The sequence below is a fragment of the Equus przewalskii genome, chromosome 19, assembly GCF_037783145.1.
Source record: "Equus przewalskii isolate Varuska chromosome 19, EquPr2, whole genome shotgun sequence".
NCBI lineage: Eukaryota > Metazoa > Chordata > Mammalia > Perissodactyla > Equidae > Equus > Equus przewalskii.
The window spans coordinates 58,283,917-58,306,802 of record NC_091849.1 but is presented as its reverse complement, the minus strand read 5'-3'; the positions used below and the strand labels follow the sequence as shown (position 1 = coordinate 58,306,802).

At 34.5% G+C, this 22,886-nt stretch overlaps 1 protein-coding gene across 2 annotated transcripts in view; it reads left to right on the top strand.

The window, feature by feature from the left end:
* LOC103546267 (protein eyes shut homolog) overlaps positions 1–22,886 on the top strand; it is a 319,923-nt gene that overhangs the window by 283,122 nt on the left and 13,915 nt on the right. The window contains exons 5-6 of one of the 2 annotated variants that reach the window (XM_008512739.2): positions 1,029–1,143; positions 22,495–22,657. In XM_008512739.2, the coding sequence (XP_008510961.1) occupies positions 1,029–1,143; positions 22,495–22,657 (278 nt within the window). Of the gene's footprint in view, positions 1–1,028; positions 1,144–22,494; positions 22,753–22,886 lie in introns of those variants that run through there. The other variant, XM_070584833.1, reaches the window with a different exon arrangement.

The window sequence follows — 22,886 nt, the reverse complement described above, 5'->3', positions numbered from 1 at the left end:
CACCTTAACAACAACCACTGGGAACTGTGAAAAAACAAGGTTTATTAGTCACAACTCTTAATAGGATACTGGGTACACCAAGGGCCACACAGCCAGGTTGCTGGTGGAGAAAGAGAGAGAGAGTGTGAACCCAGGCTCTGATTTTACTGGGGTCAAGGGTGGGGTGCCTAGGGTTTCACCGTTTTACTTTTTATTGGTGAATTTAGAACATGACAGCAGGAATTAGGAGCGGGAAAGGAAAAGCAGGGTCACCCAAAGTAGTCAGTTGCTTACATGACTCAGGGCTTTCTAAAAGGGTGACTTCGGGGCGGGGGAGGCCTGGCTCCCTATCTAGTTGTGTAGCTAGTAGCTGTCATACAGCTGCCCATGTTTATTTGAGATGGAAGTCTTTGAAACGGATGCCTCAGCAGCCCAAAGCTTAATGTCAGGCACTTACATTACAATCAAAGAAGCTTATGGTCAGGCACTTGTACCATATGATTGCTTTATCAAAAATGTAAAAATGACAACAAATAAACCCTACAATTAGCCCAACTATGATCATACCATCATTGTCCATGCAACTCTTCACAGTACATCACAAACTCCTGTGTGTCATGATTGACTCCTGCTGGCACACCAGCCGTACATAACCGCTCTGCTAAGCATTAAAAATCTCATTTGTCATCTTTTATTTTCACATTTCAATAATGATCTCATTTATTCCAATGGTTTTCTAAAACCCATATTTTATTGTTAAGTGTCTGTTTAGGCCAAAGTAGATTGTACTTTTAAATTCTCAAAAGATAATATTAAGATCATTAAATGAAAATGTGGTTTACTCTCATTCCCTCTAAACAGATTAATCTTTTTCTCCTTTGCTAAAAACACAAGTAGGCATGGACAAAATTAATGATTGAAAATATCATGTAATAATATATGTTGTACGTAATTTAAACAAAGTGTTATTGTTTTTGGCAGACTGTTAATAGACTTTTGTGAAAATATTTAAATTGTAACTTTTCTTGTTTACGTTGATGTATTTACAGTTGTTTGCCAGGATTTACTGGAAAAAACTGTGAGAAAGTAATTGACCACTGCAGACTGCTCTGCGTCAACTGTCAGAATGAAGGATGGTGTTTCAATATAATTGGGAGATTCAGAGTAAGTAAGTTAATACATTGCAAAGTAATTTAGCACTTCAAAATACAACAGCTTCAGGCAGTCTGTATTTCAAATGCTTCTGTTAATCTAAACCGGGGAAATATATCCTTATACGTATATTTAAATGTGAGTTATATAAAGCTTACTAATAGAGATTTATAACTTATAAGAATTATGTTGGGAGGGCATTAATAAGTGTTCTAGGCAGTGTTTTTATTATAAAATAAGTATATAGCTAATTGAGACCTGGCAATATATCTCTGTATATATAAAAGCACAGTTACTCATGCCTTAAGCTCTTGGACTAGATGGGGAATACAATTAATCAGGTAGTTGTTAGTCAGGACATAAAAATAGGCTTTTTTTGGTGGATAGTTTTTGAAATGACTTAGCAAATACAGAGTATGTGTACTACACACAGTGAGGCATATCCTACAACTCAGCATTTCCATTTAGTTACATCTATTGCAGATATTATCAGGTATGTACTGAAAGAGACATATACAAGAATTTTCACTCCACATGTGAAATAAACTAAAGCCTGTGTATAAACTCATCATGGTGTAGTCATATCATGGAATTATACAGAGTGGTTAAAATAAGTGAGCAATACCTACATGTATTAATATTTATAAATATCGGAACATAATGTTCAATTTTAAAATCTTATTGAGGAATGATATACGTGCACTCTGATGATGATTAGTTAAACTTTTAAAACACACAAAAAAATCCATATTGTCTGTGATTGCATAAATATATAGCAAACGTGTAAATACATACATCAGAAATATACACACTGGCTTTACTAAAAGGGCTGCCTACAGGGAGACAGGTGGGGAGAGTTCAGAGGGCACTTCCAATGTATCCGTAATGCTTTATTTCTTAAAAATGTATTTTTGGCAAATAAAGGTGGTAGGATTATGGTGTTCTTTTTATTTTAAAAAAATTTTTGCTGAAGAAGATTAGCCCTGAGCTAACATTTGCTGCCAATCTTCCTTTTATTTTGCTTGAGGAAGATTCACCCTGAGCTAAGGTCTGGGCCAATCTCCCTCTATTTTGTATGTGGGTCACTGCCACAGCATGGCTGATGAGTACTGTAGGTCTACACCCAGGATCCAGACCTGTGAACCCCGGCTGCCAAAGTGGAGCACCAAACTTTACTCCACCATGGGGCCAGCCTTCATGGTGTTCCTTTTATTTTTTTCTTGACTTTTCTGTTGTTTAAAATATTTTACTGAAATTTTAAAATAATGAAAAGCCAGCTTATGGAATAGACCATGGACAAATTTGTGCATCTATTTTTGGAAACATATGCTAAAATATAATAATGCTACTATACAAGAATGTATAAGATAACATAACATGTATTTAGCAGCTATAATACACTTGGTACTATAAAATATCATTTATGATCATTACCTCATTTGATCTTCACATAAATACCATTCCATTTATAGAAAGATAAAACATCTACTGAACTTTTAAATCTTTTCCAAAGGTCACACATATGGATAGGGATGGACAAAACTAGATTTGCATGTCCTCTGTGTGACTCTAGAACTCATACTTTCAAGCACTATACTTATCTATTTTCAATACAAAGAATATGCTATCATTTCTTTTTCCTTTAAAATTTATTTACCCTTTCCTTAATAAGAATTCTCTCATTGAAATGTCTGTCTTCCTTTGATTTGAATTGTTCTATATTATACTGCTTATGTTTTGGTTTTTGGTTCCTGCTTTATCTCAGGATAGCCTCTGAGCATTTATCTCTGACTTATTTTGAAATTTTGCTTCCTTCATCACCACTTTTCCTAGGAGATCTCACCCATTCTAATGCCTCAACAAATACCTATATGTGATTGACTCTAAACCCAGTTTGAATTTCTTTTTCAAGGAATTTGACTAGACTTTTCATCACCTTGCAGAATCTGCTTTGTTTATAATTCTACTTTAAGTTTAATGACTTCCGTTAGGTTAAATATCAGCAAGAAAAGAAGGTTATTGGCATTCTCATTGGGTTAAAATGTAGGTGTTGATGAAGATAATGTACATTACTAAATGGTTCTAACATTATAATAATTTTTCAAATATATACTTTTCCCTATTGACTAATAATATTAATTTTGGCTGTGTTGAGTTGTGAAATAGTTTATATTTAAATTAGTTTAATTTAAAATTTAGTGTATGTTTACAAATATATTGTTCAGATTATATAATGGTTATGAATGGTGGGAATTGCCATTATTCTTCATGATATTTTAAAAAGCTCCCATGACATTTAAGTTCAATGTAATATGCTTAAGAAAATAAAATACCATGCATATATTCAAATTGTTTCTGGAAGGCAAATACAAAAAGCATTTTTCTAGGTTATAATATTTTTGGAATTCCATAGCTGACATTTGTTTTTCTAGTTTTATATTTGCCTTAGTAAGCTTCTGAAAATGTCAACTAATTTCAAAGAGAATATTTGATGAGCTATAATATTTTAGGAAAAGATATACACTATTTCTTCTCCTATTTATAGAAAACAAATATATTTTACATTCAGAGGGAAAGAGAAGAGAGAGGACATAAAACAAACAAATAGTAAAACGGTACACTTAAATCCAACCAAATTCAAGATTACACTAAATATAAATTGACTATACACTCCAGTTAATAGGCAAAGTTTGTTAATGGTACATAAAGCAAGACTTAATCAAATGTTGTTTAAAAGAGATTCATTTTAAGGGCAAGCTTCATGGAGTAGTGGTTAAGTTTGGCACTCTCCACTTTGGTGGCCCAGGTGCACAGGTTTGGATCCCAGGCATGGAACTACACCACTAGTCAGCTATGCTGTGGTGGTGACCCACATATAAAACAGAGGAAGACTGGCACAGATGTGAGCTCAGGGCTAGTCTGCCTCAAGCAAAGAAAAAGAGGGAGATTGGTAACAGATGTTAGCTCAGGGCAAATCTTCCTCAGCCAAAAAAAAAAAAAAAGACAGAGAGAGAGAGAGAAAGAGAGTGATTCATTTTATATGAAAAGATACACACATATAGAAAGTAAAATAATGGGAAAGATAGGTCATATAAAATGAAGCAAACAATATACTGATTTAGCTTTATAAATAAGGTAAATTCTAATGTAATGAAATATAAAAGACGTCATTTCAACATAAGTGGGTCAACTAATCAAGTCAAATTATACATTTAATAACAGAGCTTCAAAATACATTTATCAGAAATGGACAGAACCCAAAGGAGAAATAAGTAAAACTACAACTGTAATTGAGATTTGAATGCTTCTCTTTCAATAATTGGTAGAACAAGTAGAAAGAAAATCAGTAAGGTTAGAGAAGATTTGAATGATACCATCAATCCACTTACTGAAATGACGTTACAGACATCACACCCAACAGCTGCTAAACATTTATTCTTCTCAACAACACGTAAGATGTCAACCAGATCTCTATCCTTGGCCATGAAACAAGTCTCAATAAATTTTAAAAGTCTAAAATCACAAGAAGTATATTCTTTGACTACAACAAAATTATAGAACAATATTGAGAAAATCACTAAGTATTTGGAAATTAGAAAATCTACTTCTAAATATCACATGGAACAAATAAGAAATCACAAGGGAAATTATAAAATATTTCAAATAAATGCTAATAAAGATAGCAAATAAAAATGTGTATGATGTTGCTAAATCTTTACTTAGATGGATTTTTTAAATACCTTTAATGTTTGTAGTAGAAAAGAATACTTTTAATCATATTTTAATATCTGAATAGTCTAGTCCTATATCAAATTAATTAAACTTATAATTACAAACTTCCTCCCTAAGAAAACTCCAAGACCAGATGCTTCACTGGTAGAATCCATCAAATATTTGAGGCAGAAATAAGATCAATCATGCACAAACTATTACAGGTAACAGAGGAGGAGGGAACAAATCTCAACTCACTTTGATGAAGCAACATTAATCCCGAGGCTAAAGTCTCATAAAGACCTTACAAGAAAACAAAATTACAGTTTTATTATTTAAATATTTATTTATAAATACTATTTTTATTATTTAAATATTAAATATTCTTTATTAATATGTGAATAAATCTTTAATAATATAATAAGTTGAATACACAAAGATATAAAAATATTATCTCAAGACCAAGAAAGATTTTTCTCAAGGTCACAATATTTATTCAGAAATCTAAATCAGTTGCTATGTTTCACCATATTAACAGAACACAAGTGAAAAATCATATGATCTTCTAACTAGATTCAGAACGAGCAATTAACAAAACTCACTAACATTTGTGATACAGCTCAGCAAACTAGTAATCAAGGGAACATCTTCAGTCTGATAGAGGATATCTCCAAAAAGCTAAAGGTAACATCATACTTATACGTGGAAGTCTGATTGCTTTCCCACTAAAGTTGGCACAAGTATTCACCAGTTCTCATCAGCATTTTACTAGAAGTTTTTACCAGTCCAATAAGAAGAAAAATAAATAAAATATAAGGATAAGAAAAATAGCAGTAAACGGGGTTTGATATACATATCTCATGACTTCATTAGAAATCTACAAAACAAAACAATAGAACTAACAAGTGAATTTACCAAAGTCCCAAGATACAAGATAACTACACAGAACCCAATACTATTTCTATAATATAGCAACAAGTAACTGGGAAATGAAATTAAGCATGATTATGATATGATCACAAATACTTCAGAATAAACTTCACAAAATACGGGCAAGATCTCTCTGCTGAAAACTACAAAACATTGCATAAAGAAATTTAAAAAGTTCTACATAAATAGTTATAACATACTCACAGGTTGGAAGAGTTCATATTTTTATGATGCCCTTTCTTCTTACTGATAACCCCAGGCATTTTGTAGAGATTGACAAACTGATTATAAAATTTATATGGAACTTTAATGACCTCAAGTAGTCAAAGTAAACATAAATGAAAATGAATCTGGAGGATTTTCCCTACCTGATTTCAAGAGTTACTGTAGAGCTAGAGTATCAAGACAGCGTAGTATTGGCACAAGGATAGACAAAAAGATGAGAGATAAAATGGATAGTTCAGAAGCAGATCCACAGGGAAACGGTCTGTTGATTTCCAACAAAGAAACCAAGATAATTTAATGGAGAAAGGCAGGTTTTCTCATCAAAATGCACTGGGGAAAAAATGAATCTTTACTGCTATCTCAAACCATACAAACCACCATGTGTGACCTTTCAAGCCCCACCGTAGACAATTCTAAGGCTTTGCCTGTCAGGCCTCACAGAGGGAAGCTGCCCACACCAGACCGTCAAGGACTCAGCCAGTCCCCCCACCTTCCTCTCAGTCATGCTCATGTGGATTTCATTTCCAGCCCAAGCACCTTATTCGGAGGCCTCTATCATGATGGGGAGGCAGGCCACAGGCCTCAACTAGGGCGTTCCCAGGAGCCTCCAAGGAGACCTCCACATGCAGGGGCCTTGGCTGCTGCACTCCTTTCCACACTGACTTAGCACTTTCCCACCCCCAGCCCTTCTTCTCTCCCTCCCCCTAAGTCCATGAAAAGTTGAGCCTTTTGTTCAGGACTCCTTTGAGTCCTTTCTGTCCCACACAGGAAGAGGGAGACAGCATTTTCCCGTGTATATAGGGAAAACGAGGCTTGCAATAAAGCCAGCCGATGACAATTCGGTATGTACCTAAAGTTTTTCGGTAAGTAATAATTCAACACCTAGAAATACCTGAAGGAAGAAAACAACATTATGTTAAATATGTAGAAAATATTCACTATATTATTACTTATTTTATAATAAAACTAATCAAATAAAGCAGCAAGAATAGCTAAAAAATTATAATTTGTTCATGTAAAAGAATATGCATCCAATTTTGACTATGCTTTTGAAGTCTATTATGATTTTTGGAAAATAGTCCAATCAAAATGTTCACTGAAAAATGGCTATATCATTCTACCTAGGGTTTTGGGTTCAGCCATACATATATATGATATTTATCCATTTGCAACAAAATAAGATACTGTTGATGTACTTTCTGTGTTGTGGTAAGTGTCCACAGGCATGGCAGCACTGCTCCCACAGAAATCATCCACTTGATGTCAGCTCCCAGAGTGTTCAGACATCGGAAGGGATAGTGCATCAGGAGCCCAGGCTTTCAGGCTGCAAGAAGCACAGGGGAGGGAGCGAGTTAGATGGCACAAGGTGGTGTAGCTTCTGATGCCATCCATCCCTGTAATCATTAAGGACTTCACAATGTTTTAATAAAAAGAAAATTTCCTAGTATATTTGAATTGACTTTATGGAAACAGAATTATCTGAGGTCCACTAGCCATGTGATCCAGGACAAATTAATGCACACGAGCACAGAGAAGCAGGGAGCCAGAGAGAAACGTGGAGAAGATTGGCTTGGGGAATCACAGGGAGGCTCTGCATTAAAATCCAGATGTGAGGAAAGACCAAGGTTACTCAGAGCTTCGATGGCCAAAGAGTCTGGACCATATTTGGATTACACAGATGTGTATAATATAGGCCAAAAGGAAATAAACCAATGATTTGACAGTCGTTTACTCCTGTTAATGGGATTACACTAAAATCATAATCTGATCAAAACAATTTATTTCTTTTGAATATGGATTTAAATGAAGTAATATGCAGAATGAAGCATCTTCCATAATGACTGTAAGATTAGGAAGTTTATATTAAATGCACCAGCCTGGACAATGTTAAGGCTTAAAAAAAACCCCTGAAGGTCAGAACCTTATTAATTCTAAGCCATGCTCTTCATCATGAGTTAAATTTCTCTATTTTCAATTCATTTTCTTTATAATTAAAGTGGCATAAGGATGCTGAACTTTCTCATTGGAATCGTAATGAAGAATTTCTAATAAAGCCCTTTCACAATGTCAATTGCATTCTCAATATTAATAATATAAATGGCTCCATGATAAAACAATTGTTACTTCCCACATGAGAGAGTCGGATTTCTAATAACAACCACATAAGAATAAATCATGGAAGAAATTGAGAGCTCATGACAAAAAAAAAGAAAAAAGATCCTACTGTCAATTTTGTGTTTATAAAAAATGAATAAATGACAGCGTCTAAATTAAAAAACATGATTGATGTTATACACATCATAAAGTAAAAATACAGGCACTATGCAATTAAGAACTATTTACATTGCCTCAAAGCAATGACTCAGAATTTCTTTTCCTTAGCATTTCAATGATTACTAAAAAGTTTAATTTCATTTTTAATAGATAATACACATAGGTAGAGCCACAATTTCTGGTTTGTGTCTATCCATATATTTTATAATTTCATGATGTTATGACTTAGAATTGTTAACTGCTGCTTTTTCTCCCATCAAAGAAAATGCTATCAGAGCTTCATACACAGCTCCTTTGGTTGTCTTCTTGTACAGCTGGTTCAGAGATACAGAGATAAGCATGCAGTTGATGTTTTATCTCATCTTTTTAAGTCTCCTATAAAGATTCATTGGGGAACCAACAATAAAACAAAATTTAAAACTAATCTAGTTTAACTTTACCATCTGTTTTATTTCTCTCATCTATTTCCATCCTCTAGTTAAATCTTTTCTTTTTTTACAATTCTTTTCAACAAGTGTGACTTATGCAAACTCACACTCAAAGAAGTAAAGCTCAAATTAGAATTGCATGAGTACAATTTGCTTTTGGGGTAGGTTTAGAGTTTTAAAATTTTAGTTGCGACAACAGAAAATCTAAACAGAATATTTCTCTCTCTCTCTCCCTCTCTCTTTCTGTCACATTCATACAAACACACACGCTCCCCCACACAAATTTGAAGGCTCACATAATTAGACTTTCCAAGAGCTAGACCAGGTAAGCATTTAACTAGAGGTTCAATGTGAACCTCTTCCTTCTAGCTCACTCTAAAATCACAGCAGTGGCCTCTTTGAAGTTCCTAAAAGAACCCAGGTATGCTCCTGTCTCAGGTCCTTTGTGTTGGATATTTTACCCAAATTTCTGATTTGTGGGTTTCTTCGTTCTGAGTATTTTCTCAGATGTTTACCTTCTCGGGGAGTCCTTTCCCTAGACACTCCATCAAAAATGTCAAATACTCCCTTCCAGCCCACGCATGTCATCTCCTTTTTCTCTGTTTCTTCTTAACAATGATTACCATCCAGCTTTCCAAATAACGATATACTTCTTCCTGTAACTTGTTCACTGTCTGTGAGACTATATTAGGCCAAAATTTAAGCTCCAAGGAGATAGATATCTTTGTTTCTTTGTACAGAACTAACCTTCTTCCACAGAAGGCAAATTCTGGCAAGAGGAGTGGATGGGAACCGATTCAGAAGGATGTTTTTATGTAGGAAGAGCACGCATTCCATAAACTGACCAAAAACAGATGTCTCTCTTAGTAATGGGGTTGTCAGTAATGGGGTCGTCAGAGCTAGCTTGACATGGAATTTGGGGACAGGTGCATTTGGTGAAACATGGTACGAATTATGTAATGTACAAAATTTCCCTCAATAATGCTTTTTTATGTAAAAAATTATAAAAGTCAATAAATCAAAGAAAGCGGCATTGGATAAACTAATTGTGTTATAAACACTCAAAAAAGTAGTTTACATGCATACGCAAAATGAAAAAATATAAAATTCACACTATGATCTGCTGCTAAAGCCTAAATTGACCAGGAAATCATTTTCTATTGGACCAAGAACTACATTCTAAGACGCCCAAGATACCTTCTGATTGTCCCTTTAATGAGATAAACACCCCAACGCTTTCATTCTTTATCAGTCCTCTGACAGTTTCTTCAGGTGTAGGGCCTCGATGGGTAGTGTGGTAGTTTGTGCTGAGAAGCACAGATGTGTCTGGAAGAGAATAGGTAAAGTCAGACGCAGAAGATCCCTGGAGGGACCAAGTGTGATTGTGCCCCCGGGAGACACTCAACAAGGTCTACAGACATTTTTGTTGTCACAATAGGGATTGGGGCTGCTCCTGGTGTCTGGTGGGGAGAGGCCAGGTTGCTGCTCAGCACCCTACAATGCACATGACGGCCCTCTGTGTCAAAGAAGCATCAGGTCCAAAATATCTATATTCCTGAGCTTGAGAGAACCTGCCTTAGAGGGAGTTTAGGCTGTGGAAGTTGGAAAATAGTAAAACTTGTGCACAAAAAGATAGACTTTATGAAAGTGGAAAGAATCTCAGACTTCAAAAAGGGAAGCTTCTTCCTCAAACTTACAGACCATAACATCGAGAGATTCCAGACTGAGAAGCCTTTTCCTGGTTTAAGCGGGCCCTGCATCTGACAATTTGGTGCATTTGGTCAGTTAAGTCAAATTGCTTTCCTATTATTTTCCTTCATCCATTGGGAACAGATTAGGTACTTGCAGTTCAGAAAGAAGAATGGGTAGTTTCTTGGTCACAGACTCTGCTTCTCAATCCTTCCCTCTGAAATACTCACTTAGATCAAATTTGTTTATTTTTTTTCTTTATTTATGTAATTGGACATTTAGATGAAAAGTCTGGAGCAGTTTTGTTAAGTAGCCTGAGCTAATGTGATAATAAGAGAGAACTCTCTCTCCTCTGTTTTTAAGGAGAAGGAGAGGCAGGAGCAGGATTCCAGACTTACTGAACATAAAATAGAGCAAGGCAAGTCATTGAACCGCTTGAAGTAGCTTCAGCAATGCCGTACAATCAGGATCCGCTTCAATAATCTCCTGTTTCACGTCTTACACCTCAGAGATAGTTATCCTTCTGTTCTTCTCTCTCTTTCATAGACATATTTTTTAATGGCTTTCTGAATCTACTTTGTTAATTGGGTAATTTACCCAACTCTTGTTCAGAGTCTTGGCATGCAAATTGACTTGTGCTTAAAATAGTGTTTGAAAGACACCAGTGTCCTTTCACTAGCTTTTAGCTTTTTTCTTTTTTTTTGGTGAGGAAGATTGGCCTTGAACAAACATCTGTTGCCAATTTTACCCTTTTTGCTTGAGGAAGATTGTCCCTGAGCTAACATCTGTGCCAGTCTTCCTCTATTTTGTACATGGGATGCTGCCACAGCATGGCTTGATGAACAGTGTGTACGGCCATGCCCAGGATTTGAACCTGCAAACCTCAGACCACCAAAGGAAAGCATATGAACTTAACCACTACACCACCAGGTCAGCCCCAGATTTTACTTTTTTATGTCTTTTGCATGTACATATGTTACCTCCTTTTTTCAGTTCTTCCATATATTTTAATCGTTTGAATCACTGTCATATTTCAAATAAGTAAACAAAAACAACGTGTTTTGACTTGGACGAAATTTTTCAAAGAATACAAGAAAAAATCTTTCCTAGGTTTCATGTTTAAGTAGTTTTCAAATGGTTCTATTGCCCTACAATTGTTAGTCACAAAAAGTGGTAGAAAACTTTTACGGTCAAACTCACATCATATTATCTGGGTCCTGTCGACCTTGTGCCTTCCTAGGCTGCAAGCAATAATAAAGCAACAGATGTTTCCAACTTATCAGGACTGATAGAAATTAAAGTGACCATGCAGCTTCTATTATATGTCAAAGAATTTGAGAATAGAAAATTTACAGATGTCTTAATAGTAGTTCTAGGACAAAAATAGAAATCCTCAGAGGTTAGCACTTATGTCAATGTCACTTCTAATTGCATGACATGTAAATGAACTGGTTTACAATGAGTAGTACTTTGTCATTTCATATGTTTTCTATTGATTCATTATAATAATTAGTGCTATCTATATAATGGGAAGAAATTTAAAAGAGATTCTGAATGATGTATATATTTCAAAACTTCTCTCACACTTTTTAAATTTGATTTGATTTGATTTGATACCATTATCCACTTATGAAAGCAAGAATGGAAGAAGTTATAAGCATATCTTTTATCATTTCTCTTCCTTATTTTAAGCAGAATTTTTACAGCAAAGGATAAAGTAAATTAAAACAGCTTAAGTGTATGTAACAGCTTAATTCATCTAAATTAGTGCAATCTCTGTGAGTGGCTGAAATGCTCATATTTAAAGGAAACACATAAAAACACTTTACCTGCTTTCGAGAAACTCAAGGTGCCAATATACGTTCATTAAAAATTAAGCTGAAAAAATGAACAGAAAAATATTATGCTTGAAGAGCTTTCAACAATTTAAAAATTTGCCTCATAATTAAGGAGAAATCACTGGTGAAACTACAAAAACAAGTTATTAAAAAAAGAATGGTTATTTATGTGAATCTCATTCATGTTATGTTTTGGATCTTTAAGATGGCAACTTTCCTCCAAAAATGCTCATTAGCATGAGTTAGAGCCATCATATCTGTCACTGTGTTAAGGTCAGGTACCTACAAAGGGGTGTCAACCGTAGATGTGAAGGAAACTGAGGGATTGCTTTCATGAACGGTTGCTGGGAATAATCCAGAGTGTGGTTGGCTGAGGAATGGCACCCCAAATATGCCTGGGCCCTAATCCCCAGGACCTGTGAATGTTATCTTAAACGGAAAAAGAGACTGTGAAGATGTGATTAAGACAAGGATCTTGATACAAGGAGATTATCTTGGATTATCCAGATGGGCTGATGTGATCACGAAGATCCTTATAACCGGGCCACAGAAGGAGTCAGAACAGAGAAAGTGATGAGATGACAGAAGTTGAGACTGAAGTGATGTTCTCTGAAGATGTAGGGAGAGACCACGAGCCAAGGGATAGAGGCAACCACTAGAAACTGAAAAAGGCAAGGAAACAGAGCCTCCCTTCAGATTCTGCAGAAGCAGCCCGCCCTCCTGAAACCTTGGCTTGACCTAGGTAGAACAGATTTTGGACTTCTGACCTCCAGAAATACAACAGAATAATGTTTTAAACTACTAGGGTTGTAATCATTAATTTCAGCAGCAACAGGAAACAAAGGCACAGAGATTTCTAGAAAATTCATTTTTAACACAAAAATAAATTTGCTAGTTGAAAATTATTAGAGCAGCTCTCTAACTGAACACATGAGTTTGAGTATAGGAATGGCAATGGGTCCTCTCCAAAAGACACACAGGAAACACAAAGAGAAGCCACCCTAGATTTATTGTTAGTGGGCATTTCTAGTTTTGGTTGAGTTTTAGAGCTGTCGGTGCTAAGTGACATAAGTGAATAAAAAAGAGCAAGATGATTGGTTGGACTGTATCTCAGAAGGAATGGCTAAAATTCTACATTTATTTTGAAATGATGGACATGTTCAGTGGGTTCATTTGGCAGCTAGTTAGGGAAACAGCAGGCATGCTCATAAAGTGAGGTCTTGTCTTTTAACATTTTGCTCTCCCATCACTCACTCAGACAGGAATAGCTTCTGCTAATGCCACATCCTGCATGTGTGCGTGACTTACTAATTTATCATCCACGCCAGGACACATTGGAGAATGAAACGGGATCCTATCAGTTGCTTGTCTGGTATAACAGGCGTTGAATTAGGTCTGGTTTATACATGGATCACTGTTCAGCTAGTGTTCTTCCAAGAATATGGACATCTAATTTTTATGAATTATGATCTACATGATTCCACTGTTATCTTTAACAATTTATGAAGTAATGTTTTCACCTGGCACTCTAAGAGACCAACAAAAGCGTTAATTAAAAATAAGGCAATCCACACTACGAAGTGAGAACCACATGTAATTGACTATATAGCCAACATCTTCATTGTAGATATAATGGCAGCTATTACAGAAGCACAGAGTTAACTAACTTTCATTCTTCCTCAATAAGTTTTGGTGAAATCCTTAGTAAGGTGTCTTTATGGAAAATGTCTCCATTCTTCTTTTTTACTCTTTTAGAGTTCTTGGCCTTCTTATTTGTGCCATGTCACTATTGTTCTCATTAAAAGAATATTTTTTGAAAAACTCCTTTGTGGAAATTCTGTACCGCAGGCACATGCCATGATCTCATCTCATGCTTTACAATGGTCACTCAAAATTTGGGTTTGATAATAGAATCCACCTATTATAAGGAGGATTCTTTCCTCAGACTGACAGTGAGGGAGGGAGAGAGAGAGAGAGATCCACAGATACTTAAGCATTCTTAAATATATACTTAAGTATCTAAAGTCTATTTTCTATGTACCTTCCCCAGCTCTTCATAATCTTTTCCTATCTAAGTCTGTGATTAGGCAGAAAAGTGTAGCGAGGGAGAATTGCAGGCAGATGGGTGGTGACCACAGGAACGTTGTAGGTCCTGAAAGAATTGGAGTAACAGTTTTTTTATTGGTTCTTGCCATTGTATTTTGAGTAGGTTTACTATTAGCAAATCTAGGTCAGTCCCTAATTATTCTTGCATTCATTATGAGGACAGAGAAAGAAATGTACTTCACTAATTCTTAGTAAATTACTAAAATTCCATAGCCTAAGTCTTCACTCGGTTTATCTTTCCACAGCTCTTCGCAAAGTTAGTGTGTCTTTTTGCAAGAAATCTGTCTCAACTTACAAAAAATTCCTTCTGACAATATGCTGACGACTAGAATTCTTTACAGTGAAGTGCAAAGTTTACTTACATAATCATACCAAAAAAGCTTGAAATGCACTGTCACCCAGTTAAATTTTCATGCAAAAAAATTTAAAATTACTCATCCTATTTGAACAGTGAATATAGAAATCAGGAAACATAAGTTTCAGTTTTAAAAATTAGCTGCCTCTCTTCTTACTCCACAAGGTTCTACTTGGCCAAAGACGTAATTTTAATACACATTTTCTATCTCTTTAGTAATGATGTTAAGAGCTCAGTGGTGTCATCCAGGGTGAAGGAGCCCAACTTTTGACCCTAAGTGACCCAGAGAAGCACATTGTCCGTGAATTTCCTCCATAAAATTCTTAATATAAAAGATAGAGATAAGAAAGACCTGAAAGAATTTTTAAATTATCTAGAATTGGTCCCAAAGTAAAGGATGCCATGGTGAATTTTAATATTTTTAATGTGATACAACTTGATCTCTTTTATGAGGGCCAAGAGTTAAAGTATGTCTTAAACTCACATCCAGCAATGAACCAGGCTATCTCAACTCATGCCAAATTATCATATTTTAAAGTTTTATTCTTTTCGTATTTCAATATTATTAATCTAGCAGATCTATAATTGTTTTCCACTTAATGACTAATAGAATTCATAGATTATTTTTTAATATTTCTCATGCAAGAAAATTTTCTAATCAATGATTTGAACTTTTTAAAAAATTTGAATTAAATAGTATAATTTACTAAATTTCTAAGGCTAGAAAATTTACTTGTGAAAGACTGCCTCAATATGTCGACCATGACTTGAAACAAAATAAGTAAAACCATCTAGTTGATTATATTTTGGAGTCAAAGTCTGGGGAAAATCATATGTTACTCCAATGGCAATTTATTAGAAGGAATACCCAACAGTTATGGAGATTTATATAGACAAAATCAGAATTCATGTGATATATAAGGAATTATTTAAGAAATTTACTCATTTGGCTATTTAAGAGAAAATATTCAATAATTTATTTGGGAAAACAAATTTAAGATTTAAGTTTCTGGGTGTAAAAACTGAAATCAGTCAGGGGGCTGGCCCCGTGGCCGAGTGGTTAAGTTCGCGCGCTCTGCTGCAGGCGGCCCAGTGTTTCGTCGGTTCGAATCCTGGGCGCGGACATGGCACTGCTGGTCAGACCACGCTGAGGCAGCGTCCCACATGCCACAACTAAAGGAACCCACAACGAAGAATACACAACTATGTACCGGGGGGCTTTGGGGAGAAAAAGGAAAAAATAAAATCTTTAAAAAAAATAAAAATAAAAAACATAAAAAATAAAAAACTGAAATCAGTGAGGTAAATAGTGATTATACAAAAATGATACTGGAGAAATTTTAAGGCTTTTGGCGGGAGATTTAGTTCAAAATATACTTTTACAGATGGAAAGGCTATGTAACACAAATATTTAATTTAAATATTTGGTTAAATAGCAAAATACCAATTACAGATGGGTTGAAGTAATATAACAAAATGCTACAGAAACTTGATTTGTATTAAACCAGATGAATGATTAACTATTAAACTAATTTTTCAACTACTTATGCAAGTAAAAAAGAATATTTGAGTCACTCTTAGCCTGTTAAGGATATACTCTTCCTAGAATGTCAACCTTGTCAAATATGTCTAACCATGTCATGAAAAACAGCATCAATTTAGAAAATTGAAAATGCTGTGGAAACAAAATTATATATATGTATTTTTAAAGTTGAAATATTGCTATTTCTCCAGAAAAGATGAAATTTAACTATAGTTGTTATAGGGAATTTTAATTTTATTTAAATTTAAAGGCAAGTAATTTTAATATTATTGTAAGTCATAAAGGTCATCATTTCGCCTCTTTCTAAGACTATCAAATACATTTCTAAAATTGAATGATATTTGGCATTCAAGGGCATAAGTTGTGTGAGAAACCATCACTGGGGTTTAGTATCATGGCAAAGCCATTTACAGCCTGGGAGCCGAAAGTTGATTGAGGAGTAAAGACAATCAGACCATTCTCATACTGCTTGGAGACTAATTGATTCAACGTGGAACAGGAAGGAATGACTTCCCTCTGAAGATTTTCTGTGCCTTTTCTAATTTTCTTTACTTAGTATAAAGCAACCATAGGAGTTTTTGTAACAGACACTGTATTTAGGAGGTTTAAAAACAAAAGTCCTTCAGAGGGAATAAATACATTAGAGAACAGGATAGCCTTGGAGAATTTTACACTTTATCCATATTAATATAGAATAATTTTACAAAATGTATATATTTAAGAAGGGGAAAGAAATATCTCCTAATGAGTAAACACTTTAAACACTTGTAGATTATATTTATGTTTTTGACCTTAAAGAGACAGCCAATTATTTCTCCAGCAAAAATAGGCTTATTTGGGATCAGCAAAAAAATTATGATTTGGGGTCTATGACCATTGGGTGCCAGGTGCAAGTCCCCAGCAGCAAAAGGAGAGCAGCTCTTTGTGGAGGGGAAGAGGGAGTCGGGAGTGAACAGAGTCCATTGGAAGAATTGAGAGTTCCACGTGTAGTGGCTTTTCATTGGCTGAGCTGCACGTCTCTCACTGGCTGAGCATCTTGCCTATCAAGAAGAGAAAGTCCTTCTTCTTCCTGTCTGGGTCACCCATGGACCAAGGGTGAGAGAGGTCTCCATTTTGGCCCCCACCTCCATTTTAATAAAGTGTCTGTTTATTGCTTTTGACTACATATCTATATATGTAAATTAATATATATGTAATAATATATACTATATATTAGTAAAGTAAATTTTAATTATATGTTTATATATTATATATAAGTTAAATTCATTTGTATTTGTATGTCTTATGTGTGTCCTTAAAGCTACATTGAGTTTTTTGTAGGCAGTATATCATTGAATATTTTCTAATTTTTTTCTATGAGGATTCATCACCGCTCTTTCAAAGATCATCAAAATTTTCAAAACTAGGTGGAATATTTTACAAATAAATCTTAATGACTTATTAGTACTAACTTGAGAAGGTGAATGAAATAAGAAATGGCAGTGCTGGGAGGAGGTGACACAAACACAGTAAAACTTTGGATTTATAGGATTCTATACTTCAAATTTTTAGCGATACTATTTCTTTTGTGTCAGTCAATTAACACTTGCACCAATACTACCTCTATTGAAGAATAGAGAAGAAAGAAAAATAAAGTAAAAGATGATGGAATTTGAATCCCAAGTGTATAGGTTTATGTTCTAGCATTGCGAGAATTGAGGTGTATGAACTTAAAAAAAACTAAATTCATAATTGTCTTCTTATCTGAAGTATAGAACAGAGTACAATAAGACTTTATCAAGGTTGTTGAAAATTCAAATGAAATGAATAAAATAAGATAATGCTTTTGAACGTATCTGAACAATGGTAAAGTTTATGTGCATGGTAAAATGATACACACACATCGGGAGAGAGGGATGGAGGATTGCTTATCCCTATTATTAATATCTTCACTATAGAAAAGAAAAAAATCTACATATTCTTATACAGCTTCTAAAAATTGGTAAATGCTTCAAAGGAATATAAATAGAATCATCAGAGAATATAGATGCTGTAATGACAGGTAGAAGCCATGATTTGGGGAAACAGTTTCTTTGAGAAAATGTAAGACACTTAATATGGCACAAGAAATCATTATCTTGCCTAAGAAATGTGGCTGTTAAAATAAGAAATCAACATCTAGAGTTGTTTTTAAATCATCTTCATACTATCAATCAAAACTGGTTTCCCTTTATAAAAAAGAAAAGCCTTAAGGAAAGCATTATCAAATACATTTGGCACATGATATATTAAATCAGTTGGTTAGGGTTATAAAATTGTTATGAATATGTATTTTGTGTCAATTAAATAAAATTCACAAAACTCTGGTACTGCAAAGTTTGTTCCTTTCTGATGTAACATAAACTGACATGTGATACAAGAAATAGATTGCTTTTCTTTTTATGGACAATTTTCTTGACTCTTGATTCTTTTTACTGTCATTGTGAAACTACTTCATCATTGTCTTAATTTCACTGTTTGCTTACCAAAATTATGCTCTCTCAAGCTTATTGAAGTTCAAAGTCAGTTCAAGTTTAGTTTTCTAATATGTGCCGGTTAATTAGTTCACTGTCGACAACAAGATAGATGTTCACTTCCAAATGCATGTGTGTATACCCCCGCCCCCTGGCACCCCACTCACTCCTGAATGTAATAGTGCAAGTGCTGAATTGTTTGCTGTTTTCAATTTTTATAGCTAACCTGGGCAGTCAAGTACAGGATAGACTAACACTGCCATTTTCCATGTATATTTTTATTAACAATTTAGAAATACCTATTATTTACTGCAATGAATGTAATATTAATTTTCTTACAGAAATATGAGCTATATATTTGTAGGATAAGGGCCAATGTACCATAGTTGATAAATATTTCAAATTTGAAACAATCCTCAGAAAATGAGTTTAGTCTCACCTCCAGATGGAGGAAGCTTTTGGTAAGTGTGTTAGGGAGGTTATGCTGTGGTATTAACCCCTCGCAAACACACACACACATTTCAGAGGCCTAGAGCAACAGGTCATTTCTTTCTCCCATCACATGCCAGCTGCAGCTCTGTTCCTCATCCTGCTTCATTTCAGGAGGAATAGTTTGAATAGATGATCTACTTAGGGCAACCATCCATCTGAGTTTGCCTAGGACTGAAGGCCTTCACTGGACACAGGAATTTTAGGGCTGAAAAAATCAAGTCCCAGGCAAACAGCTGAGTTCCTCACCCTAAATCCACTCTCTCACATAAAGTGAACTTATTTTATAAAAGGAGAGTCATATTTCTATTTCAAAGGTTGAAACTCATGAATGTTGACATCTTTCCTCAGACCACCACAGATTTTTTAACAAATATTTGTTACCCAATCCAAAAATTCAATGGGATGCAGCATTAAAAATAAGGGTTATTTTTAATGGCATTACTTCCAAGTATTAATTTGAAGAAATTAAAATTCAAATAGCTAAGTGAGAATTTCCATGTAAACTCTTTTTAGAACCCCTTGGGTCCAAATATAATTAATGAAGAAAAATTAACATTACCATGTCACCTGAGAGCACTGTGGAACTTTAGGTAACTTAATGACAGAGAGGACTATTAATTCTACTGGAAATTCACTTCAGCATAAAAGAGAGACCACTTTAGAGTAACCAAATTCCACAAAGACACAGATCTGTTTGTAAAAATGATTCTGAATCAGTAAATTGTCTTTCTATTTAAGTTTATAGGAACTTCTTAAGAAAACAGCGTTTTAATAGGAAATGTTTATTGTGTTAGTCATCATATCCACATGAATTCAGAATGACTACTTTTCCTTCATTAGCAGCATTTACTAAATTTGTACTCAAAAAGGAAGAATTTGATTTATTTAAAACCATCTTCCTTGAATAAAGTAACACTATGCAAAGAAAACTTTATGAATTCATGACCAATTTAATAAATAATTTTCTATGAAAATATTATTAATTGTTAAACATGCTCTACCATATGACAATTATCCTTTAGAAATATTATCTGGAAATATGGTTTTCCCAATAAACTAGAATGAATCCACTAAAATGAAATTAATCAATAAGAAGACTGTGCTATATTTTCATGGTCTCTCTTTTTCCTTGGCTGTGAGAAAGCTAAGAGCTGTTAAGAGATAAAGTTTCATTACTTGATCAAAAGCCTGACCTCTTCCATCTCACTATCTTGCTTTACTTATGTTCTGTTAACCTGTTTTAAAGGCTATATTGTACATCTATTTTCTTGTTGTTGTGTGTGTGTGGTTATCTGAATTCTCACATGAGCACACAAGTCGTGAATGAGAGGTCAAATTCAGAAACAGACCTGTGTCACCATACTTCCTAACCTCTACATGCGGTCTCATGAAATAAATTGCTCCCTTCACTCATATTGTTAAGTTAAATGGTAATTTATTGGTGTTGCCATAATTTATAAATGGTAACAATAGCACCAATTTCCCATCCCAAATAACCCCCTGTAAATCCAAACTTTATCTAAAGTCAGAATACCTTCACAGTGTCCTCATTCAGGACAGAAGAGTCTAGACTGAGTCTAATGATAAATTGTTCTGACTTCCCTTGAAAGCTGTCATGAGGGACTTTGATTTTTTTATTCAGAAAAAGCCAGAGCCCTATTTTGTCTCCAAGTGTCATTCAAACTAGCAACATGAGCAGCATGGCACCACTCTGAGCAGGTATCCATGCTATTCCTGTCATTTTGCCTGGCATTCGTCATGATTAGTTGGTGCCTACTCCTTACAGGTCCACCTCTTCCAAAGTTGTGACAGAAGATACAAAGTCTTCTTTCTAAATGGATCGCTCCTGAGTTTGCCAGACAAAATAAACGTGGTGCAGCTGCCTCTCATGTTCTCAATTTAAAACACAAGCACACACACACACACAAGTAAAACACAACCAAAAACCTAAGAAGTGGCTTAGTTTAAGTGAGGTTTTTTTGTTTTTTCTTTTGTTTTGTTTTAAGTGAAGAGATAACTCTACACGGTCTTCTCGATGCAAATAACATGCTACTTTGCTAAGTTTATTTTGTACAGTTCTGCATTCAAATTTATTAGGCTTTTGTATTTTTTATCACGATGAAGATCACAAATCCAGTAGGAGACAATGTTCACTAATATTGAAGATTGATTATTGCCATTCATAGAGTTTAAAATTATGTGTCTTAGCATAAAAGTGATAGGTTAAAGCTTTTGGTGATCTCAAGATTTAGAAATTTATCATAGAATTGTATTCTCTTGGTACCCATTCAATATAGTCAGATGATGATTTTTCAGATTATTGCTAATCTTTAGTGTTGATTTCAGTTAGTTATTTGCTCATTTATAAATTAATGTAGAGATTTATACTTTAAGATTCATACTTTGTCTAGCCATTATGAAATTTTATTGCAAATCAAGGTAGAAGGTCATCATGACTTGAAAGAATTAGAACTAAGCTTCCTTAGTGTAGTAAATGTCAGATGTTAGTAATTCCTTGTGCCCCATGACTCAGCTGTGCTTTCCTCTGCCAAATTCAGGGGGAATTGCTCACTGGAAACTCAGAGAAGTAGACATGATTGTAGGGTATACTCTAAACAGAACTTATATCTGTCGTCTGTCTCCAGGGCTTAAATTTATCTTATTGGTCTATGCCATCTTAAGACCTCGGTAAAGTAGCATGCATTAAAATTTAATGATGGCTTGACTGTGACTTGAAATTGGTTAAATTTAATTAATTTCACTGTGACTATAAACCAGATATGAATTCTGTATTTGAAGATACCAGAGATTACCATAGGCAAATCACAAATATCACAAATTATATTAAAATATTTTCAAATGACAAATTTTAAAGAACCCAACAAATTTGAACAGTACCTTTGCATTTTCTGGTATTAATCCTATTGGGGCATGTGTATTTTAAATTTTATGTCTCTTAATTTATACCATAGTAATTTTTAATTTGTGAAAAAAAATATTATAGCCTAGAAAACAGAAGATAAGGGGCAGTTGTAGACTGAAGAGTCAGTCAAAGCCAAAAGAACATCACATAGGCATTTTGAACTTGACTACAGTGAAAGGTGGTAAAAAGAGAAGATAAAAGAATAGAAGGAATAAGCAAAGAGTGGTAATAAAGGTATGTCACATAAAGTTTACTCAGTAGTTTCAGAAATTAGCTGTGTATTTCATAAGCAAAAATATACAACTGAAACACATATCAGTAAGGTATTTATCACTTTTCAATACTCTCATTTTATAGAATGCATGCAGTCCAGAGTGCATGAGAAATTCGTGTTGGTTTCTGAAGAATGTTTGCTTAAATCATCTGTACCCCTGCTACTGCAGAGCCGCCAGCCATGATATTTGCCCAGCTAAAGTTCCTCACCCTCAATTTAAACATGTGTGGCAATTGGGATTAACAGGTAAACCAGCTAATTTTTTTTTAGTTTTCCTGAATCACTTCAAAATTTATTAGGTAAATATCAATTTTCCAGTTACATGAAATATTTCGTATCTCAAAACACAAAATAAAGTAAAAATGAATCTAATACCCTTTTTCTCTGATTTGTTCCTTTAACAGACATATGTTTAACACGTACTACATCCCAGGAATTCTGCTTGGTGTAGAATATACATGTATGAATAAAACTA